The sequence below is a fragment of the Schistocerca nitens genome, chromosome 2, assembly GCF_023898315.1.
Source record: "Schistocerca nitens isolate TAMUIC-IGC-003100 chromosome 2, iqSchNite1.1, whole genome shotgun sequence".
Taxonomy (NCBI): domain Eukaryota; kingdom Metazoa; phylum Arthropoda; class Insecta; order Orthoptera; family Acrididae; genus Schistocerca; species Schistocerca nitens.
In genome coordinates this window covers 183,327,811-183,352,417 of record NC_064615.1, presented here as the reverse complement: position 1 = coordinate 183,352,417, position 24,607 = coordinate 183,327,811, and the positions used below count along the sequence as shown (strand labels likewise).

Here is a 24,607-nt window from a genome sequence, read left to right as displayed (position 1 = left end):
ATTTAACAATCATTTTCTGAGCGTTGCTAGTGAATTAAATAAAAATTTAGTTTCTACAGGGTATCATATAACACTTTTGGAAAGTGCCTTTCTGAGATTGATATCTGAAATACTCCTCTGTGATACAGACAAGGGGGAGATTGAGCCAATAATTAAATCACTGAAGACTAAGGTCTCATGGATATGATGGAGTGCCTATCAGAATATTAAAGTACTGTGCTGCATATGTTAGCCCTGTATTTAGCCATATTTGTAATTTTTCATTCAGGAATGGTCAGTTTCCTGAACTACACTCCTGGAAACGGAAAAAAGAACACATTGACACCGGTGTGTCAGACCCACCATACTTGCTCCGGACACTGCGAGAGGGCTGTACAAGCAATGATCACACGCACGGCACAGCGGACACACCAGGAACCGCGGTGTTGGCCGTCGAATGGCGCTAACTGCACAGCATTTGTGCACCGCCGCCGTCAGTGTCAGCCAGTTTGCCGTGGCATACGGAGCTCCATCGCAGTCTTTAACACTGGTACCATGCCGCGACAGCGTGGACGTGAACCGTATGTGCAGTTGACGGACATTGAGCGAGGGCGTATAGTGGGCATGCGGGAGGCCGGGTGGACGTACCGCCGAATTGCTCAACACGTGGGGCGTGAGGTCTCCACAGTACATCGATGTTGTCGCCAGTGGTCGGCGGAAGGTGTACGTGCCCGTCGACATGGGACCGGACCGCAGCGACGCACGGATGCACGCCAAGACCGTAGGATCCTACGCAGTGCCGTAGGGGACCGCACCGCCACTTCCCAGCAAATTAGGGACACTGTTGCTCCTGGGGTATCGGCGAGGACCATTCGCAACCGTCTCCATGAAGCTGGGCTACGGTCCCGCACACCGTTAGGCCGTCTTCCGCTCACGCCCCAACATCGTGCAGCGCGCCTCCAGTGGTGTCGCGACAGGCGTGAATGGAGGGACGAATGGAGACGTGTCGTCTTCAGCGATGAGAGTCGCTTCTGCCTTGGTGCCAATGATGGTCGTATGCGTGTTTGGCGCCGTGCAGGTGAGCGCCACAATCAGGATTGCATACGACCGAGGCACACAGGGCCAACACCCGGCATCATGGTGTGGGGAGCGAACTCCTACACTGGCCGTACACCACTGGTGATCGTCGAGGGGACACTGAATAGTGCACGGTACATCCAAACCGTCATCGAACCCATCGTTCTACCATTCCTAGGCCGGCAAGGGAACTTGCTGTTCCAACAGGACAATGCACGTCCGCATGTATCCCGTGCCACCCAACGTGCTCTAGAAGGTGTAAGTCAACTACCCTGGCCAGCAAGATCTCCGGATCTGTCCCCCATTGAGCATGTTTGGGACTGGATGAAGCGTCGTCTCACGCGGTCTGCACGTCCAGCACGAACGCTGGTCCAACTGAGGCGCCAGGTGGAAATGGCATGGCAAGCCGTTCCACAGGACTACATCCAGCATCTCTACGATCGTCTCCATGGGAGAATAGCAGCCTGCATTGCTGCGAAAGGTGGATATACACTGTACTAGTGCCGACATTGTGCATGCTCTGTTGCCTGTGTCTATGTGCCTGTGGTTCTGTCAGTGTGATCATGTGATGTATCTGACCCCAGGAATGTGTCAATAAAGTTTCCCCTTCCTGGGACAATGAATTCACGGTGTTCTTATTTCAATTTCCAGGAGTGTATTAAAGTATTTAGTAGTTAAGCCACTTTATTAAAAGGGGGAAAGGGATAACGTAGACAATTTTAGACCCATTTCTATGCCATCAGTGTTTGCTGAAGTTATTGAAAACGATGTGTATGTAAGGATAATTGATTATTTTATATCACAGGATTTGCTCTCAAATGTACAGTTCAGCTTTAGAAGTCGTTTAACAACTGAAAATGCTATGTTCTCTTTTCTCTGTGAGTTACTGGATCGGTTAAACAAAAGGTTTTGAATGCTAGGCATATTTTTTATTTAACTAAGGCGTTTGATTGTGTTGATCACAAAATATTGCTGCAGATGTTGGACCATTAAGGAATATGGGGAGCAGCTCACAATTGGTTCACCTCTTACTTTAGCAATAGACAGCAAAAGGTCATTGTTCACAGCATCATTGTTCACAGTTGAGAATGGCTGTGATGTGGGGTCTGAGTGGGGTACAGTCAAATGGGGGGCGCCCCAGGGATCAGTGTTGGGGCCACTCCCCAGTTCCTTATTTATATAAATGAAATGCCCTCTAGTATTATGGATAACTCTAAAATATTTCTCTTTGCTGATGAAATAGCTTGGTAGTAAAGGATGTTGTGTACAACATTAGATCCGTTTCAAACAGTGCAGTTCATGACATATGTTAATGGCTTGTAGAATGTAAACTAACGCTGTATCACAGTAAGACTAAGATTTACAGTTTCTAACATACAATTCAACAAAACCTGACGTTTTAATTTCAGCAAATGGGTATATAGTTAGTGAAACTGAATAGTTCTAATTTCTAGGTGTTCAGATAGTAAACTATCGTGGAAAGATCACGTTCACAATCTTGTTCAAAAACTTAATGCTGCCATTTTTACTATTCAAACAGTATCTGAAGTGTGTGATCACTCAACACGAAAATTAGTCTACTTTAATTATTTTCATTCGCTTATGTTGCATGGTATTATATTTTGGGGTAACACCTACCATTCTAAAAGGATATTTTTGGCTCAGAAACAGGTGGATTGGGCAATAAATTGTCTAAGTTCATGTACCTCTAGTCGACCCCTGTTCACGAGTCTGGGTATTTTGACATTGCCCTCTCAATATACACTATATGATCAAAAGGTTTTATTTTAATCTGTTATTACTTTTATGTTGCAATTTCGTGTACTGACGCGTTCCATGACCTTGCAGATTTGCTCCTCAATTTGGTCCTAAGGAACTTGACATGTAAATAAATAAATCAATCAATAGGCTAATTACCTTAGAAGGAGAGGACCGAGGCAGGCGGGCACTCATCATTCTGATGAGTTGGGAGGACATCGTTAATCTTCGTGAGAATCGCCAGAACGCCCATACCTATATGACTCTTTTATTGACGTTTACCATTGCAGTAGTTGATCTGTCCTAGACAATATGTGATTTTTATTAGCCTGTTAAATATGTGTTGTTATTGTTTTATGTTCATAATGGCTATGGACATCGGTAAAATTTCGTGAGGATTTGGTTTGGAAAACTATCTGGAGTGGTTTCATATTTATAGATTGTGTTTCGGATTTTTAACGGCATTTTCGCATGCTTTCTCATGTCCATTAGTGCGTAGAAGGAGAGGGAGGGAGGACGCAAGGGAGAGGGGAAGAGGGTGTGTGTGTGTGTGTGTGTGTGTGTGTGTGTGTGTGTGTGTGTGTGTAAGAGAGAGAGAGAGAGAGAGAGAGAGAGTTATTCTGTGTTGTTTGATACACTCAAAAGCCACAGAAAATGGTACACCTGCCTAATATCGTGTAGGGCCCCCACGTAAACGCGGAAGTGCCTCAACACAACGTGGCACGGGCTCGACTAATGTCTGAAGTAGTACTGGAGAGAATGGACACAATGAATCCGGCAGGACTGTCCATAAATCCGTAAAAGTACGAGAGGGTGGAGATCTCTTCTGAACAGCACGTTGCAATGCATCCCAGATATGCTCAATAATGTGCATGTCTGGGGAATCTGGTGGCCAGCGTAAGTGTTTAAACTCAAAATAGTGTTCCTGGAGCCACTCTGTAGCAATTCTGGACGTATGGGGTTTCGCATTGTCCTGCTGGAATTGCCCAAGTCCGTCGGAATGCACAGTGAACATGAGTGGATGCACGTGATCAGACAGGACACTTACGTGTCACCTGACACATATCAGACGTACCAGGGGACCCTTATCACTCCAACTGCACATTCACCACACCATTACAGAGCCTCGATCAGCTGTGTCCATGGATTCATGAGGTTGTCTTCACATCCATCTGCTCGATACAATTAGAAACGAGAGCCGTCCGACCAGGCAACAGGTTTCCAGTCGTAAAGCTTTGCGTTGTGCAGTCATCAAGGGTATACAAGTGCGCCTTCGGCTCCAAAAGCCCATAGTGATGGTGTTCCGTTGAATGGTTCTCATGCTGACAGTTTTTGATGGCCCAGCATTGAAATCTGTAAAAATCTACCGAAGGATTGCACTTCTGTCACGTTGAACGATTCTCTTCATTCGTTGTTGGTCCTGTTCTTGCACGATCTTTTCCGTCCACAGCGATTCCTGATATTCACAGTACAGTCGTGAAATGGTCATGCCGGAAAATTCCCACTTCATCGCTACCTCGGAGATGCTGTGTCCAATCGCTCATGCACCGACTATAACTCCACGTTCAAACTCGCTTAAATCTTGATAACCTGCCACTGTAGCAGCAGTACCCAATCTAACAACTGCGCCAGACACTTGTTGTCTTAAGGTAGGCGTTACCGACCGCAGTGCCGTATTTTACGCGTTTACACATCTCTGTATTCGAATACGCATGACTAACCAGTTTCTTTGGCGCTTCAGTGTAGGTGAACAGTCTTCTGTTGTAGACTACTATTTGATACCTGTATGAGAGCTGTTTGGATTTGGTAATTCTGTTGTTCATAAATGGTACAAACGATTACTGTGTCTTAACATGTGGAGATCGTTTCTATGTCACGAGTGTTGTATCCAGTGAGATCATCTGCAAATGCAAAATGTGTGCTGTCGGTTTTCAGTGCTAATATTCATAATATCTTGTTCTGAACTTTCTACAAGTGTGTCCCACGTACAATGAATCACAATTTTTTGAGGGTTAATTGGTTTAAACCTGTTTTGCTGAATTTATCTATGGTGGTGTTAGTGTTTTCAATCTTCCCTGTTCTATATTAGTCGACACAACTGTCTGGCGTATCTCGTGGCAAATGACTGGGTTCTCGAACGCTGTACTCTGGTTTAAGTACTGCTGAGACAGAGGCATACAACACGGACTATTTTCAGGCACATTACTTGCAGAGGGAAATAATCCCATACTGGCTGCGCCTCCCATCACTGACTGGAACACTGCCAGATGGCGAGTGTAGCGCCCACACTGGTAGCATCCTGAGTTCACGGCAATAACAAGACATGGTTTTATTGTTGTAGTGGTGTACTGGCTTTCTACCCAGAACTGTTGTTGTTGTTGTAGCTGGCTCATAGAGACCTGTCCCGATTGCTGACAAGTATAGCTACTGCATCCCTTCTTCCTTCAGGAAAAAGCAACAGATAAATCTTGTTGTGCACCATTGACGTTTGTCCACATGGGAGATGTAGCTGCCCCAGGATATGTGGAGCGTCATATTTTGTATGAAGAGCCTCAGGTAGCTGCAACTCAGAGCCCATAAACTGAAACCCAAGGTAGACAACCACTGCCACGCAAACTTGGATGGCCCAGACATGACAGTGAACAGTAGAGTGAGCGAGAGTGTGCGTGACTGAAAAAGAAACAAATTAAGTCTAGGATTTTGAGGAAGGACCTATGCCATAGGGTGGCCAGGAAGGAATGTGTAAAGGAAAAAGGCGGAGCACCTGAGGAATCCACTGCGTGCAAAGCAGCTGAAGACCCAACACAGCGATGGGATGGTCAGAAATCAGTGGAGCACTAGAAAGATTAGTCCATTGACCGAACACTGTTTTGGTGTGCATGAGAGAATGGAAAGGAAAGGGCGAAGCATTGGAGAAAAGCAGTCCCTTGGACACTCAATGCCAGAGTGTGCATAGGTGCACAGAAGGGAAGGTGATGAATGAGAACTGGAGGGTCCTGCTGAGCCAATGCTGCTGGCAGAAGGAGGGCACTGCACTGGAGAAGTCCACTGTGTGTGACTCCATTGCAGACTGATGAAGTGCTGAAGGTAATAACCCCTTGTTACCCTGGAGGCAGCTGAACCTGGAGGCAGTTGACACCAGAGGCTGGATAACAGTGGATACAAAGGGAGGCTAGCTACGGAGGGGCTGGTGCAGTGTAATTCAGCTGGAGCCCTGTGGCCTACTAATGTCCACAGCAGTGCCACTCTCGAGAAGAGCACCTGCATATTTCTATGTGCAGATGCTACAGGAAATTGCATTGGGTGGGAGGCAGGCAAGTGGACAGGAGGCTATGCTGCTTGGATGTACTGCAACCCTCCCAGAAGTCAGAAACAGTCAAGAATACTGGGTGCGAAGACCAGAAAAGGCAAGATACAATAGGGGTCATGCTATGTTCAAGGCAGGAAAGAGGGAGAAGTGGCATCAGCGGCAAACACAGAGCCTGCTGGTAATGGTAGGGCAAGAACCAAAAAAAAATATGGCACTAAGCCAGACAGGCAAAAGGCAAACCTCATCGGCAATTAGTACCTTCACTGAGTACCAACGAGTGGTGAGAATGTGCAACCACAAAAACAAACCCTTGTGTGGATGAGATGGGGAGAAGTGGCGTTAGGACCAGGAACAAAATGGGATCCCACTGCCAGTGCTTTCGTCCAAGGCACCGCCACCCACAGGATGAAGGCCTGCCATGGCTGCAATAAGCATATGCAACTAGAAGTAGCATTGGTTGACTGGAGGAAGTGGTGGCTAGAGAGCAGATGAGTTTGGAATGCTATGATCATCACTAATTCAGGTATTGGGACGACAACAACAGGACAAAGAAAATTCGTCACCCATGGCGCCAACAATGAACATGGACCCACAGTGTGTCGTGCACAATGGAAAGACACTGCATAGGATGTGCAAAAGTGTCACCAAGAACTGAAATGGATGTTGCCAAGAAGAGATTTACCCTCAGTGACAACTGATATAGCAGATGAGGCTTTGAGAGGCAGATGACATTTTAACCTCATAGCCAATCTCTAAACCAGGGCTTCCTCGGAAAAAGGCCTGTTGTGGGTACAATGAGGAAAACAACATGAAGCAGCAAAGGGAGGAGCTGGAAGTGGCAGTGGTCGGATGGCGGAAAAGAGGAGAATGCTGTGGAGCTGTAGCTATCCTCAATGACAACCTGGTATATACTGTGATTCAATACACACAGATAAAAGGGCAGTCAAGTAGATTGGAAATAATATATTCAGGACATGTTCGAAGAAGTAACACTATCAAGCAACTGCACAGTGAGGTTACAGTAAGATGTAGCACTTGGCAAATAACCACCTAGGGAGTTACTAGAGCAGATGCCAGCAGGATGGTAACTCTCGAAGGCACTTCATGGAGCCCAAAAGAAAGCTGTGGACCAAGGCATCGGTCTGTGAGCTGGTGTCTCCTGAGAGAAGGGTTTATCATATTGGCTACAGTCCGCAATCGTCTGCAGTTACTCCAAATTAGAACCCTATAGCTGTCCTGGGTAACTCCCGACAATGACTGGGTTCTTGGAGACAGTTCATCGGCCTAAGTACTGCCGAGGCAGAGATATATAGTGTAGTTTATTCTCGGGCAAGTGACTTGCAGAGAGAAACAGTCGACTGGAAAGATGCCAGGCTTCAAGACTAGAGCCTGTAGCGGTGGTGTTCTGAGTTCCCAGCAACAGCAAGCTGTGTTGTTATTGTTGTCGTGCTGAATTCCTACCTGGAACTGTTATCATCATATCTGGGGTGTAGATGCCTGTGCTTATAGCAGATGATGTCTTAATCTTAGTCCACACATAGGATGTGGGAGGGCATGTAGTTGCAGTCCATTCAGATACAGCATTCTTGTTTCTTTTCATGTCCCATTTTGCAAGAGTGCAATGCTTGTCCAAACATGGCACATCTGTATGAACTGCCAGTGTGATGGCCAGCAACATCCCCAAGTGCAGCAAGTGTGAGTCCAGCCCAGAAGTGGACTCCTTCCCAGTGCTAGTACCTAAAATATCATAGGCCACTTACAACAGTTGTCGAGCCAGCTTGCCTCAGGAGAGGATACCATGTCCCTATGCTACACTTTTCAGCCAAATCAGTGCGTGCATCATCATACTGCCAAGTTCTTTGTAAATTTCACCCAATTTTTTAATCACTGAAACACACTCACATATCATTTCAATCTGTGAAGTTTCATTTAGTTTCCTGTTCCTCTCTTGACTGCATGACGTTTTTCTAGCATGCAGCGTACATATGTAATTTCAACAAAAACAAAATCAGGTGTCAACGTTTTCCTCAACTACATAAAACTTGTACGTATATATATATATTTCAGAAACAAAAAACTCGTTGAATATTCCATGACTTTGCTGAAATATGTTCAAGGATTTAAAAAAACAAAAACTGTTTTTTAAAGAAAGAGGATGCTCTTTAATACATTATTATAGATGCAAAATTTAGTGTTGCAACCCCACCTTTTGTCCACATATCTGATACATAGCCTCTGTTATGGGAGCTGTACTGCTTATGAAAAATGTTTTCAACAATTTCCAAAGATTATAAACAAAACACAGAGATATATCCAATTTTTATTCCAACGTAGATGAAACAGACCTAGTTTTATAGTAATATTCTAGTTAGAAGTATTTCTCCCTAATTATGGTTCTCTTGTACTCCACAATAGAGCTAAAGGCTACAGGTAAGCTGAAACTCAATAAAGAACATAGAATTTTGACTATGTAAGAAGTTGAGGTTGCAACTGAAAACGATTTAGTTCAGAACCTCATGACACCAATCAAAACATATAATCATAAGGAATTTAGGTCACTGACGAACTTTCAGCTCAGTTCTATGGTATCCGTCGACTTAGTGAAGTGCTAGGTACAGGTATGTTTCTGATTAATTTTTCTGTACCAAATTCATCAAAGAGAAATACACACATAGAATGCAAAATTACCTAATACTTATACTTTATAGTAGGTGGTAGGATAAAGTCGCTAATCCATTTGGATTCTAGATATATCATGTTTTAAAGACTCCAACTTATACCATCCACTAGGCATCACACAATTTGCCCTTTCTCTAATACTTCTGGTCAAGACATTGACGAAAGGAAGTTGAACAGAACAATTATTAGTAGGTAATCAACTGCTTTATAGGTCTTAGTATTGAGAACATATTAAAATACATATTGTCAAAGAAAAACTATATATATATGTGTTTAACATAACTACAATATCTGAAAATATTTATTTATTTTTTGCAGTTGAGACAAACTAGCATTTGTACCTTAAAATTCTGTCTCATGCAGATGTTTTCACTTTCAGCACGACCTGTTACAATATTTTGTACGACATGCTTATACATAAATACATACAGCACAAACAGGCTATCAGAACCATGTCGCAGTACCTGACAAAGCTATCCGAAGTCTACATCAAATCACAGATCTATGTAAATCTCCTAACTGAAAGACATTTTATATGGAAAAAACATTCCATCAATAACAAGTTATTAGCTATGAAGAGTATTGATCAGTTAAAATCAAAAACTCAGCCGCCTTAATATCAAATATCACTCATACATCACAAACAAAAACCACATATTACCTGTGCTACGCAGCCCAGATTTTGTGCAACAACGGGTTAGTCCCATGAATTTTTGTATATTATTTGCAACTTCAAGACATGTTCTGAGTACTACCACCCAATGTTTTTGTAGCTAGTAAAATATAATAATAAAATAGAAGATAAATGAAAATATATATTGCACATCACAAACCAGAGGGGCTCTGCTATTATTGCACATTTTAACTAAATGTCATATACTATTTAAAAATTCATTTAAAAAAAACCTGATATGTAACAGGAAGATTAGCCCTAACCTGCTTATGTAGTAGTACATGCATATCCTATTATGCCTACAAATCTGAAAACAACCTCTAACAACTAAATGACGTGGAGTCTTCTCAATCTCAGCTAAGTTCTTCTACATGGTACACTGGAAGACTGGTAAGCAATGAGTATATCCGACGATTAACAAGCATTATGCTTAATTACGAGGCGTTGCTGGATGGATGAGCGGAGTTTCGCAATCCATTCTTCTTGATACAAAAATTGGAAATGAGGTCTTTTCCCGCTTTTACTCTTGAATTATTTTGGATTGGCTGGGATCGCCTAACAATTTTGCAAATCTCCGCCCCCTCCCCTCTCTTGGCGACATCATTACAATTCAATAAAGCTAATAATAATTCACCACCCAACCAGTATCCGCTTAGCAACTGGTCCATACGATTTTATATCTTAATTTAAAGATATGACTATTTCCTTTTGTACGTCTATCCTTGTGTAGATGGTTACAGGGACTTCAGATGTTCAATATAAAAACACATGAAGCAGTCTCTTTTGCATTTAATTTATTTATGCAGCCAGTTTCGATGTTTCATTACACCATCTTCACGTCCCTTGACCAACGTAAATAGGGAGGAGTCCAATCCCGTGTGCAGTCATAACAGGAGCGAATATTAAATAACCAGTGTCCGTAGACTTCTGGTTTACAGGACGCTATCACTTCATTCGTCCTTTGAGGACGAACACCGGTTATTTACTATTGTCTCCTGTTAAGACTGAACACGAGATTGGATTCCTCCCAATTTACGTTGCTCTAGGAGCCTGAAGATGGTTTAATGGAACACCGAAACTAGTTGCATAAATAAATTAAATACATAAGGGACTGGTGCAGGTGTCTTCATTTCATACCTATTTCGGGTGCTCCGCTGAAACGCTCTGTTAGTGGGGACTATAGCAACTGCTGTTATCGTAGCAGTTTCACAGTAGGCAGCAGAAATTTACGTAAGTAAGAAAATAGACATAGTGATAGTCACCAAGTGAGAAACAATTTTAAGGAAAACGCATTTTTAGTATTCGAATGAGAAATTTTTATCTGTGCCACGCGAAACATAAGCGAAACTCTACACTCTCCATTCTTTTGAAACTAAGACTGAATGACAACTTAAAATGATCAAAAGATATATTTAGACTCTTGTCTACATGGCCGCTATTCTGGTTCTCGTAAATGTCTTCAGAATCAAGGCGTTGTTTTACGAGTCTCTACGTACGCCCCAAGCTTCACTACAAGTAAAAACTAGCTACTGCAGAAAGCTCCACGGACTCTTGAAATATAGTCGCCGGATTTCAATTGGCGCGTTAAGATTTATCCGAGCAACGTGAAGCTAAACAAGAAAACGGAAGCTAAGTAGGTACCGAGAAACGCCGCTATTTCGACGTAGCAACTAGGCAACACGAGTTAGACTCAGAGCAAGAGTATAGCGGTACGACGGTGTGTGTGGAACTACTGCTGCTGGAGGAGGGCGAGCAGGTCGTCGGCGGAGTGCACGGGCAGCGAGCAGGCGCGGTGGCGGCAGACGTAGACGGCGGGCCGGCCGCCCGCGGGGCGCATGCGCCGCACGGCCTCGCTGCGGCTGGCCAGCAGCCCGGCTCCCGGGGAGGCCTCCGGGTCGGTGCCCGGCTGCACCAGCGCCAGCACGCGCCCCGCCACCGGCGTCGTCTGCGCCACGCGCACCAGCGACTGCGTCTCCTCAGAGTCGCGCGGGCCAGCCACGAACACCTGCGCAAAGCAAATACACAGTTACACACGAGGGACGGCGGTTATCACTGAAACAGCCGATCTTCGGTTATATAGTTTTATTTTTGCACGCCAGTTTAACCTGGCATAAAACAACCGGTTTCTGAAATAACCTATTTACTGTCTGTTCTTCCTATTATTTCCTGTAGTAAACGTAGAAATCGAGCAAGTACTGAAAAATTTTGACACTCTGTGTCAAGAGACATAGCGTGAAAATATTAAATTATTATATATATGAAGACAGTAACTGTTCTCTAAAGAACAGATACTGGTGATGACCGTGCAGCTTTTTCTTTGGAATAAATGATGACTAACTGAAACCCTCAGCTGCCGACAGGTGTTGTTGATATACCTCAATGTGGACAGCTGAAAATGTGTGCCCCGACCGGGACTCGAACCCGGGATCTCCTGCTTACATGGCAGACGCTCTATCCATCTGAGCCACCGAGGACACAGATGAATAGCGCGACTGCAGGGACTTATGCCTTGCACGCTTCCCGTGAGACTCACATTCCCAACTGTCCACAATTCTACATATGTAATGTACCTTATAGACATTGTCCAAACTCTTACGGGAATCGCCAAAGCGTGCGCGAGTAATGAGTGGATGGGCAAATGTCAATAAGTTACATTACATATGTAGAATTGTGGACAGTTGGGAATGTGAGTCTCACGGGAAGCGTGCAAGGGATAAGTCCCTGCAGTCGCGCTATTCATCTGTGTCCTCGGTGGCTCAGATGGACAGAGCGTCTGCCATGTAAGCAGGAGATCCCAGGTTCGAGTCCCGGTCGGGGCACAAATTTTCAGCTGTCCACATCAGGTATATTAACAACACCTGTCGGCAGCTGAGGGTTTCAGTTAGTCATCATTTATATTATTGTTGTGGTCTTCAATCCTGAGACTGGTTTGATGCAGCTCTCCATGCTATTCTATCCTGTGCAAGCCGCTTCATCTCCCAGTACTTACTGCAACCTACATCCTTCTGAATCTGCTCAGTGTATTCATCTCTTGGTCTCCCTCTACGATTTTTACCCTCCACGCTGCCCTCCAATGCTAAATTTGTGATCCCTTGATGCCTCAGAACATGTCCTACCAACCGGTCCCTTCTTCATGTCAAGTTGTCCAACAAACTCCTCTTCTCCCCAATTCTATTCAATACCTCCTCATTAGTTGTGTGATCTACCCATCTAATCTTCAGCATTCTTCTGTAGCGTTCGAAAGATTCTATTCTCTTTTTGTCCAAACTATTTATCGTCCATGTTTCACTTCCATACATGGCTACACTCCATACAAATACTTTCAGAAACGACTTCCTGACACTTAAATCTATACTCGATGTTAACAAATTTCTCTTCTTCAGAAACGCTTTCCTTGCCACTGCCAGTCTACATTTTATATCCTCTCTACTTCGACCATCATCAGTTATTTTGCTCCCCAAATACCAAAACTCCTTTACTTCTTTAAGTGTCTCATTACCTAATCTAATTCCCTCAGCATCACCCGACTTAATTCGACTACATTCCATTATTCTCGTTTTGCTTTTGTTGATGTTCCTCTTATATCCTCCTTTCAAGACACTGTCCATTCCGTTCAACTGCTCTTCCAAGTCCTTTGCTGTCTCTGACAGAATTACAATGTCATCGGCGAACCTCAAAGTTTTTATTTCTTTTCCATGGATTTTAATTCCTACTCCGAATTTTTCTTTTGTTTCCTTTACTGCTTGCTCAATATACAGATTGAATAACATCGGGGATAGGCTTCAACCCTATCTCTCTCCCTTCCCAACCACTGCTTCCCTTTCATGCCCCTCGACTCTTATAACTGCCATCTGGTTTGTGTACAAATTGTAAATAGCCTTTCGCTCCCTGTGTTTTACCCCTGCCACCTTTAGAATTTGAAAGAGTTTTTCAGTCAACATTGTCAAAAATTAAATAAGCAAATAAAAGAAAACATTGTCCGTCAAATGCTCGCTGTTTTCTGCGAGGTGTGATAAGTTGTTGAAAATTACAATAAATCGTCAGTACTCTCCTTTCGAACTCTGCTCAAAAATCAAATTCTAATCGGGGTCATGCCACTGTTTTGGACATTACGCACAGTTGGTGCCAAAAGGTAAAAACTCAACTTGAGGTATGCTGTTATTTGTCCGTTTTCAAAGGCCACAAATAGGTAAAGACATATTATGTAGACACATGCAGCAAATTCAAATAGCTACTTTCTGTTTTTCTTATATGCTAGGAATGAATTGTTGTTCAGTTTTTAATTCGCTATTCTTACCGTAATTTCCTTCTCCTTATTGTATCACAGAAATAGCAAACAAATCTGTAAGTTTTAAAGCAAATAAAGCATTGTACTTCATTACTACGTCACTTAGTAAAAATGTATTCTGCAGTACAACAGATGTTCAGCGACGACAGCTTCAATCTACCGTATAGACCAGGTGGGGGTATGTCTTGCACACTGCACGTACATATGTGCGTAAGCCACGACAGACGACAGCAGGGGCACTGTTGTCTTAGTAATGCTGTACCAATTCTTATGCCATGTGTTCGTTGATTGTTTCTGTCGGCTTTGTTATTAAAATAGCACTGATTGCATTTCCCATTTTCTATAACAAACCTATGTTTCAAACCAATGCTAATTTTACGAATTTAAATCACTCCTTTTTTACAAAAGATTTACTTAAAAACGAAAAATTTTAGCACAGCTGCTATGTCTAATTAACATTTGTATTTTACTCTGTTATTAGTAAAAAATAAAAAAAAAACAAGTGTTAAGTTATAATCAAGACCAAACAAATACCATGAAATACCGGCTACACAGAACTGGTCGGTTTTTCTCATGCCTGTTGCAACCGGTTGTGTATCTACATCTATAGAGTGATTCCGTGATCATGTCACAAACTTTCAGGGATGATGGAGAGGGGGAAATGTACCAATTTCAGGATCTTGGTTGGGAAACGACCGAGTCGGACGTTATAAGGGAAAATCTTTCTGATACTTATGACAATGTATCTCTTTTATGGCCCCCCCTCTCTGCTTTCCATATTTTCAAAGGAGGCAGTACGGATAAATAATAGAAAAAAATTGTCTAGTTAACATGGACGTTAAAATGCATACCGTAAGAGCTGTGAGCGGTTGTTCAGTAAGAGAGATTGTTGCACCCCGGCAAGAACAGTGACATGACTCAAAAAATGCTATACTTGAGAAAAATCAACTTACAGAATTCTATAAAACTTATACTGAAATAGTATAAGATTCCTTTACATTTCAAGTAAATATATTGGCAGTAAATTTCATTACATTCTACAAAACATAATAAACATGTTGTTCTCGTCAAATGTGAGGCGTTATCAGGTAATTATTAGTTAGATCTTTGACCTGTGTCACTTTTATTGCTTTTCTAAAAACCTTTTTGGTTTTGTTATTATACTTTTGTAACTATACTTTCGACACTTTCCCACCCCAAATAAGACACATATTCATACTTTCCGTAATGTAATACGACATTCAATCCTCCATCAGGCAAAATTAGTACTTAAGTAAGAAACCTCCGTCCCAAGAGGCCTTGGAAGCGCCATCGGTAATGACCGACCGTCGTGTCATCCTCAGACCAAAGGCTTCAATGGAGGCAGATATGGAGGGGCATGTGGTCCGCACACCGATCTCCCGGCCGTCGTCACTCTACCAGACCGTAGTTGCTACTTCTCAGTCAAGTAGCTCCTCAGTTTACCTCACAAGGCCTCAGCGCACCCCTCTTGCCAATAGCGCTCGGCAGACCTGTCGGTCATCCATCCACTTGCCAGCCTATCCCGACAGCGCATAACTTCGGTGATCTGACGGGAAGCCGTTTCACCACTGCGGCAAGGCCGGTCGCCACTTAAGTTAGAATAAAAAGTGAAAAACACAACTGAAATTGTTTTACTAGAAAAAGGAAAAAATGTAAAACTATAATTTTTGAAAATTAATACAATTTAATACGGAACACTAATTAGATACAATTTGCGAAAGCACAGAATTATAAATGGGCCTATACAATGTACGAATAACTTTCGACGAGAAGAGAGATTCAATATGAACATACTTTACAGCAGAAATTTCCATTTTCGTCTTCTGCGCCGCAACGCAAGAAGCTTTGTAATATTTATAACGTACGGCTCTTCTTGAATGGCCCATGCGTACCTACCACTAGCGACGCTAAAGCGACGCTGTTCTTGCCGTCACTAATCATGAAGTAGCCTACAACAAAACTGACAACTACCCTGAACTGGACAATTTGCACGATAGAGACGCGACGTTTTTCGTGCACGTTGCGGCACTTTGCACGTATTTTTCAGTGACGTAAAATAAAAATTGCCCTTTTTCAATTTGTGTCATGGAGTGCGATGTGTTGCACAGTAGCAAAGATAAACAGGCGCTCATAGCTAGTAAATTATGCAGTTTATAGTCCATGTTTACTAGACATTTCCTTCGTGTTTTGGTCCATACTACCACCTTCAAGAATATGGAAAGCAAAGGGCTTGCAGTAGAAGTAGTCCGTTGTCGGTGCTATCCAAAAGATTTTCCCTTTTAACTTTCGATTCGGTAGTTTCCGGACAAGCTCCCTTACCTCAAATTGGTACATTTACCCTTCTCCATCATTCCTGGTAGTCTGTAACATCATGACTCAATCACCCTTTATAGTCCGCAAGCCACCTCGCGGTGTGTGGCGGAGTGTACTATGTGTCCCATTGTCACTTTCCTCCATCATTGTAAAATTCGCGAATGGTGCGCGGGGAGAACGATACTTGGTAGGCTCCGTGAGAGTTCGGATGTCTTTAATTTTATCTTCGTGGTCTTTCCGCGAGAGAAAAGGAAGGGAGATTGGGTTTAACGTACCGTCGATACTGAGGTCGTTAGAGACAGAGTACAAGCTCGGATTGTGTCAAGGATAGGGAATGAAACTGGCCGTGACCTAGCAAAGGAACCATCCCGGTATTTGCCTGAAACGGTTTACGGAAATCACGGGAAACCTAAATCTGGATGGCCGGATGCGGATTCGAACCGTCGTCCTCCCGAATTCAGTGTGCTAACCACTGCACCACATCGCTCGGTTTTTCGCGAGAGATATTTACGAGGAAGTAATATAGAAGAATCACTTCTATGGAGGACCACCTTCGGAGTACTAACGGTAAGCCAAACAGTGGGTCACGACTACCACTGGAGTTGGAAGAGCATCTGCGGGACGCTTTCGCGCTTAGTAAATTGAGCTGTCACGAAATGTGCTGCTCTTCTTTCGATTTTCTCTGTTTCCTCTATCAATCATATTTCGTGCGGTTCCTAGACTGGGAGGCAATACTCAAGCATCGATCGAACAAGTGTTTCGCAAGCTACCTTCTCCGTGGGTGATCTACACTTTCTGAGAATCCTTACAGTCAATCCAAGCCTGCCTTTCATATTATTAGTTTTACTTGGTGGTTACGCTATAAATCGCTCCCTACGCAAACTAACACATATTTAATCCATTTGACAGCTTACAGTGAGATTCATCAATCATACAACAATTGGCCTGTCTGCCTACTTATAAGCAATACGTTATATTTGTTTATTTTGATGGTCACCTGTCAAAGCCTCCAACAAGCGTCTATCATTACAGACCTTCCTCCACTTCGCCAGAACTTTCTGCCGTTGTGAATTATCTGTACACAACATCACTCTTGAACAGCCTCATGGAGCTTCCGACGTTTTCCACAAGATCATTTTCACATATGGTGAAAATTAATGGCCCTACAACGCTCCCTTGGGCTGCTCTCGAAATTATTTTTACGTCTGAAGACTTTCCCCGGTTAAGAATGAAATGCTTTCTCCTGTTTCCTAGGAACTCTTCAATCCAGTCACACAGCTGGTAACATTTTCCTAACGGTTTTATTGCGTTCATCAGGCGGCAGTGTGTAATATACAGAATTCTTTCTCAAAGTCAAAGAACACGGCACCAACCGGGGCGTACGTTGCTTTCTGAGTCTCGGTTTTCACAATCCGTGTTGATTCCCACACAGGCGATTTTCGATGGGTTTCCAGTAGAACTGAAATATTTAAGTGACTGACACTGCATCTTCAAATCTAATTTGAAAAATTTCCTTGTGGCACTCTCTTTTAATTCTGTAATGGACTTCCTCGCAATAATTTAGCCTTACCTGCTACATATGATGTATACAGGATGAGGCAGTTAAGACAGGCCACCCCAAATATATCCAGAATGAATAAATATATCGAGGTGCGGTTTTCGCCAAGTTATTCCGGACAATATGCCGAATTTCCAGACGATTGCAAGTAACTGTTATCGTTTCTAGCCGTTTTTTGTAAAGGATATGTATACTTTTTTCTGTGGTTTTTGAAAGAAGCCTCTTAGGGAACTTCAACGACACAACACGTATGGGATTTTATAAAACAGTATCGAGATAACAGCGCCGCAAACCACTCTCCCGCTGGGTTCTACAAGCGTCTGCCCTATTATATTACATGCAAGCATAAACGTAACTCAGGAAAGGTTCTTGTGGTTACCTGCGCGCTTGACGTCCATCAGTCTGTATTCTGCTGTTGTAGCAATCCGATAACTTGTTCATAAAGCTATTGAGACGTACGCAATGTATACGACAGCCGAATTATTTGAGCAGCGGTGTGGTTACATGCTGAAGAGTATTCTGATCGTGTCAAGCACTCACGATCTGTCTTTGCAAAAATTATACAAAAGTTCTAGAAACTCGAAGTTTGGAGATACAATAAACCAAGGAAAAAGAGAAGCAATTGATGAAACAAGTGAAACTAACATTTTAGCATCAGTAACAAACAATGCAAATGTCACTACGGGGCATCTCGGAAGTACGAGAGGGATCACCCAAAGGAGTTTCACTCTCTTCACATTTCGCTGTGTCTACAGCTTTACGCCAGTGACTTTCAAAATATGTTAAAGTTCACCGAATGTTAACTACGAAAAGTACACAGTGATGCAGTATTTTATGCAACAACTTTTTTACGGAAAAAGCATCATTTACAAACAATGGACAAGTCAATTTCCGCAATATGCACTAATCGTCAGTTAAAAATCGGCGGTGACTCAAAGAAACGGATAAAACGCTCTTGGTCTATCAATGTCTAGTGCGTGTTTTTCAAGTCCGACATCATTGGTTCCTCTTTTATTCACGGGAATCTAAATACACTCAAGTATCTCAATTTCCTAAGATATGCTGCTGCCGCAGTTACTGGAAGACATTCCACTGGACGTACGGCACTTACTGCGGCACAATGTGACGGATGTTCCTCCCGTCCCGCACATATGACGGATCCTCTTCAGAGAACATTTGGAGAGTATTGGAACGGTCGCTGAGGAAACGTACAATGGTCTGCGCACTCAACAAACTCCTATACTTTTATCTGTGGCGAAAACTTAAAACAAAATGTCTATTAGGAAACACCGACGACTCTTGAAGGCATGAAATGCTTAATAGGACGAACCTGTGATGCCTCAACTCCATAAGAAATTCAAAGTGCAGTGATATTTCTCCAGAGTCACTTATAGAGTGTACCAACTCTCAGAGTCAATGTTTTGAGCATCTGGTATGACACACGTTATAATAAACACAAAAACCATACCTGAGTTCCACGCTTGCTTACATTTGGTGTAAAAGGGCAGACGCTTGTGGAACCTCTTCTCCCGACGACGAGTCAGTGGTTTGCGGCGCTTTTATCTTGACGCTAGTTGATCAAGTCACATTCACGTTGTGCCGTTGAAGTTCTCTTAGAAGCTTATTTCAAATACCACAGAACACCTACAAAGTTCTATTAGGGAAAAAACAAAAACAAAGTCGGTGACATAATTCGGCGACTATAAAAGATAACAACTACTTGCGAATGTCAGGAAATCCACTATATTGTCCGCAACAATAACTTGGCGACAACCGCACCTCATTCTGGATATTTTTGAGGTAGCCTGTCTTAGCTGCCTCACCCTGCATACTGTTGTTGTTGTTGTTGTGGTCTTCAGTCCTGAGACTGGTTTGATGCAGCTCTCCATGCTACTCTATCCTGTGCAAGCTTCTTCATCTCCCAGTACCTACTGCAACCTACATCCTTCTGAATCTGCTTAGTGTATGCATCTCTTGGTCTCCCCCTACGATTTTTACCCTCCATGCTGCCCTCCAATACTAAATTGGTGATCCCTTGATGCCTCAGAACATGTCCTACCAACCGATCCCTTCTTCTGGTCAAGTTGTGCCACAAACTCCTCTTCCCCCCAATCCTATTCAGTACCTCCTCATTAGTTATGTGATCTCCCCATCTAATCTTCAGCATTCTTCTGTAGCACCACATTTCGAAAGCTTCTATTCTCTTCTTGTCCAAACTATTTATCGTCCATGTTTCACTTCCATACATGGCTACACTCCATACAAATACTTTCAGAAAAGACTTCCTGACACTTAAATCTATACTCGATGTTAACAAATTTCTCTTCTTCAGAAACGCTTTCCTTGCCATTGCCAGTCTACATTTTATATCCTCTCTACTTCGACCATCATCAGTTATTTTGCTCCCCAAATAGCAAAACTCCTTTACTACTTTAAGTGTCTCATTTCCTAATCTAATTCCCTCAGCATCACCCGACTTAATTCGACTACATTCCATTATCCTCGTTTTGCTTTATTTGATGTTCATCTTATATCCTCCCTTCAAGACACCATCCATTCCGTTCAACTGCTCTTCCAAGTCCTTTGCTGTCTCTGACAGAATTACAATGTCATCGGCGAACCTCAAAGTTTTTATTTCTTCTCCATGGATTTTAATACCTACTCCGAATTTTTCTTTTGTTTCCTTTACTGCTTGCTCAATATACAGATTGAATAACATCGGGGAGAGGCTACAACCCTATCTTACTCCCTTCCCAACCACTGCTTCCCTTTCATGTCCCTCGACTCTTATAACTGCCATCTGGTTTCTGTACAAATTGTAAATAGCCTTTCGCTTCCTGTATTTTACCCCTGCCACCTTTAGAATTTGAAAGAGAGTATTCCAGTCAACATTGTCAAAAGCTTTCTCTAAGTCTACAAATGATAGAAACGTAGGTTTGCCTTTCCTTAATCTTTCTTCTAAGATAAGTCGTAAGGTCAGTATTGCCTCACGTGTTCCAGTATTACTACGGAATCCAAACTGATCTTACCCGAGGTCGGCTTCTACTAGTTTTTCCATTCGTCTGTAAAGAATTCGTGTTAGTATTTTGCAGCTGTGGCTTATTAAACTGATTTTTCGGTAATTCTCACATCTGTCAACACCTGCTTTCTTTGGGATTGGAATTATTATATTCTTCTTGAAGTCTGAGGGTATTTCGCCTGTTTCATACATCTTGCTCACCAGATGGTAGAGTTTTGTCAGGACTGGCTCTCCCAAGGCCGTCAGTAGTTCCAATGGAATGTTGTCTACTCCGGTGGCCTTGTTTCGACGCAGGTCTTTCAGTGCTCTGTCAAACTCTTCACGCATTATCGTATCTCCCATTTCATCTTCATCTACATCCTCTTCCATTTCCATAATATTGTCCTCAAGTACATCGCCCTTGTATAGACCCTCTATATACTCCTTCCACCTTTCTGCTTTCCCTTCTTTGCTTAGAACTGGGCTTCCATCTGAGCTCTTGATGTTCATACAAGTGGTTCTCTTATCTCCAAAGATCTCTTTAATTTTCCTGTAGGCAGTATCTATCTTACCCCTAGTGAGATAAGTCTCTACATCCTTACATTTGTCCTCTAGCCATCCCTGCTTAGCCATTTTGCACTTCCTGTCGATCTCATTTTTGAGACGTTTGTATTACTTTTTGCCTGCTTCATTTACTGCATTTTTATATTTCCTCCTTTCATCAATTAAATTCAATATTTCTTCTGTTACCCAAGGATTTCTACTAGCCCTTGTCTTTTTACCTACGTGATCCTCTGCTGCCTTCACTACTTCATCCCTCAAAGCTACCCATTCTTCTTCTACTGTATTTCTTTCCCCCATTCCTGTCAATTGTTCCCTTATGCTCTCCCTGAAACTCTGTACAACCTCTGGTTCTTTCTGTTTATCCAGGTCCCATCTCCTTAAATTCCCACCTTTTTGCAGTTTCTTCAGTTTTAATCTACAGGTCATAACCAATAGATTGTGGTCAGAGTCCACATCTGCCCCTGGAAATGTCTTACAATTTAAAACCTGGTTCCTAAATCTCTGTCTTACCATTATATAATCTATCTGATACCTTTTAGTATCTCCAGGGTTCTTCCAGGTATACAACCTTCTATCACGATTCTTAAACCAAGTGTTAGCGATGATTAAGTTGTGTTCTGTGCAAAGTTCTACCAGGCGGCTTCCTCTTTCATTTCTTAGCCCCAATCCATATTCACCTACTACGTTTCCTTCTCTCCCTTTTCCTACACTCGAATTCCAGTCACCCATGACTATTAAATTTTCGTCTCCCTTCACTATCTGAATAATTTCTTTTATTTCATCAAACATTTCTTCAATTTCTTCGTCATCTGCAGAGCTAGTTGGCATATAAACTTGTACTACTGTAGTAGGTGTGGGCTTCGTATCTATCTTGGCCATAATAATGCGTTCACTAAGCTGTTTGTAGTAGCTTACCCGCGTTCCTATTTTCCTATTCATTATTAAACCTACTCCTGCATTACCCCTATTTGACTTTGTGTTTATAACCCTGTAGTCACCTGACCGGAAGTCTTGTTCCTCCTGCCACCGAACTTCACTAATTCCCACTATATCTAACTTTAACCTATCCATTTCCCTTTTCAAATTTTCTAACCTACCTGCCCGATTAAGGGACCTGACATTCCACGCTCCGATCCGTAGAACGCCAGTTTTCTTTCTCCTGATAACGACATCCTCTTGAGTAGTCCCCGCCCGGAGATCCGAATGGGGGACTATTTTACCTCCGGAATATTTTACCCAAGAGGACGTCATCATCATTTAATCATACAGTAAAGCTGCATGCCCTCGGGAAAAATTAAGGCTGTAGTTTCCCCTTGCTTTCAGCCGTTCGCAGTACCAGCACAGCAAGGCCGTTTTGGTTATTGTTACAAGGTCAGATCAGTCAATCATCCAGACTGTTGCCCTTGCAACTACTGAAAAGGCTGCTGCCCCTCTTCAGGAACCACACGTTTGTCTGGCCTCTCAACAGATACCCCTCCGTTGTGGTTGTACCTACGGTACGGCTATCTGTATCGCTGAGGCACGCAAGCCTCCCCACCAACGGCAAGGTCCATGGTTCATGGGGGGGGGACCCTGCATACTACCGAAAATATTTTTGTGATTTATTCTGTAGCATGTTTTGGGTTCTAAATTTTAGTATTAGCTTCCATGCACATTACGTAGTTACTCGTTCCGTGACGAAGCAGCTTTGTCTCATGTGATCTCGTGTAACTTGATGAATTCAATCACAACAAAATGAAATAAGATTCACTGATTGCAGTATGAGTGAAGAAAAGGGACACACGCGTCCTCTACAGACATATTCTCACAATAGCCAAGACAGTATAACAGATTGTAATGGTCGCCTTTTCGTAGATATTGCTATAATCGCACTGTTTCACTCCCATTTACGGAGCTTGTTAGCACTTGGTGTTAGGTTGGCCCCATTAAAATGCATTGTGGTAATCGCCGCTGCTTGCTGCATCGCTGCTGTGTCTCGATGCTGATGCTGGCTCTAAATCTGGTTGTCTAGGGGTAAAAAGACGAGGTCCCGTGTTTTTGATGTGCTTTTGGTGATAAATAACGAGCGAAACCAACAAATATTTAAACTTCAAATATTTATTACTCTGGTGGCCATCTTAATTCTACTGTCCACCAAAGACAATGACACAACACAAAGTAGTACTTCTTTTACATGTTCTTTGCATTGTTTATCCACCTCGAACAATAACACACATACACTTTACCAAAGTGATATTCCGACTGCGCTCCCGACCTTCTTGCTGCTTGTATTTATAACCTTGTCAAAGAACTACTAAAAAGAGAGATAGTTTATAAGTCACATGTTCATCTGTTATCGTAATTTGTACAGAAAAGTTATTAATTTATATCAAGTGACATAATTTAACAGGTTATTAAAATGACAGATTTTTTGACTTGACAGAATAATTCTTTGTTACAAAAAGGCAGTTTTTTAGAAGTTTGTCAATTGACTTCTCTAATTTGCATAAATAAGTAAATAACATGAATTATTAAGAATTACATTGGTTTTCGTCTAAAATAGGAGTGTTTACGTGAATATCGAGTGAAAACGGTCCTAGTGAACAAATAGGTTTCACTGGGTGATTTTTATTTAAGGCGATACAAAATATTTGAGTTGGCCACTATTTTTCGTACTTCATATTAATTATTTAAGATGAACTTAGTGCTTTTGCATGATGACATTTGCTGTATCAGTGATCAAGTGATATTAACTTTTGTGTGGGTCAGTTATTCAGTATAATTTAATGGGTTGACTGTTGACAGAGACGTGTTATGCAATCATTGTTAACATAACTTTTCTATAATCATAAATACTCGTTAAACTGGTTGAATTTGGAGGGTATCGCATACTTCGGTAAAGTAAAGCCTTTAATATGTTCCGTTACAAGATACCTGCGAGTCATTTCATTTCATGCAATGACTTACAGACGAGTAGAAACATATGTCATTCAAAGAAAACTCTTGTACTGTCACTGCATCCATCTGAGAGTACAATTTAACCCACAGACGGCTACCCGACAGGAAAATTTGAAATTGAATGCGTGTGGCGATCACGTTAGCCACGATCCTTTATCAACAGTTCTTTTCTTTCTGTAAGTTGCTCTTGATTTCAAGGGACCGATTTGGGTATGGTGCCCGACTTCCGGCTGCCGAGAGGGTTAAAAAAACTGGATGGGGAGGGGGGGGGGGGTGGATGGAGTACTGATGGGGAGAAAGATAATATGGGGTAGAGAGAAAGGGATGTGGCGCATAAAGAAAGAGTATGCAGTCTTTTTACACAGTGATATTATTTATCATGAAGTACTGTGTGGTCTACATGGTCTCACTCTAAATACCAATATGATCAGCATCTGTCGCTATAGTTGCCA

The 24,607-nt window shown here is 42.5% G+C and overlaps 1 protein-coding gene across 2 annotated transcripts in view; it reads right to left on the bottom strand.

Annotated features, from left to right (window-relative positions):
- Positions 1-8,260: 8,260 nt before the first annotated feature.
- Positions 8,261-24,607, bottom strand: part of LOC126235865 (spermatogenesis-associated protein 20) — a 351,026-nt gene continuing 334,679 nt past the window's right edge. For both annotated transcript variants that reach the window (XM_049944767.1, XM_049944766.1), the window contains exon 12: positions 8,261-11,481. In XM_049944767.1, coding sequence (XP_049800724.1) covers positions 11,206-11,481 — 276 coding nt within the window. In that variant the 3' untranslated portion in view covers positions 8,261-11,205. The remainder of the gene's footprint in view (positions 11,482-24,607) is intronic.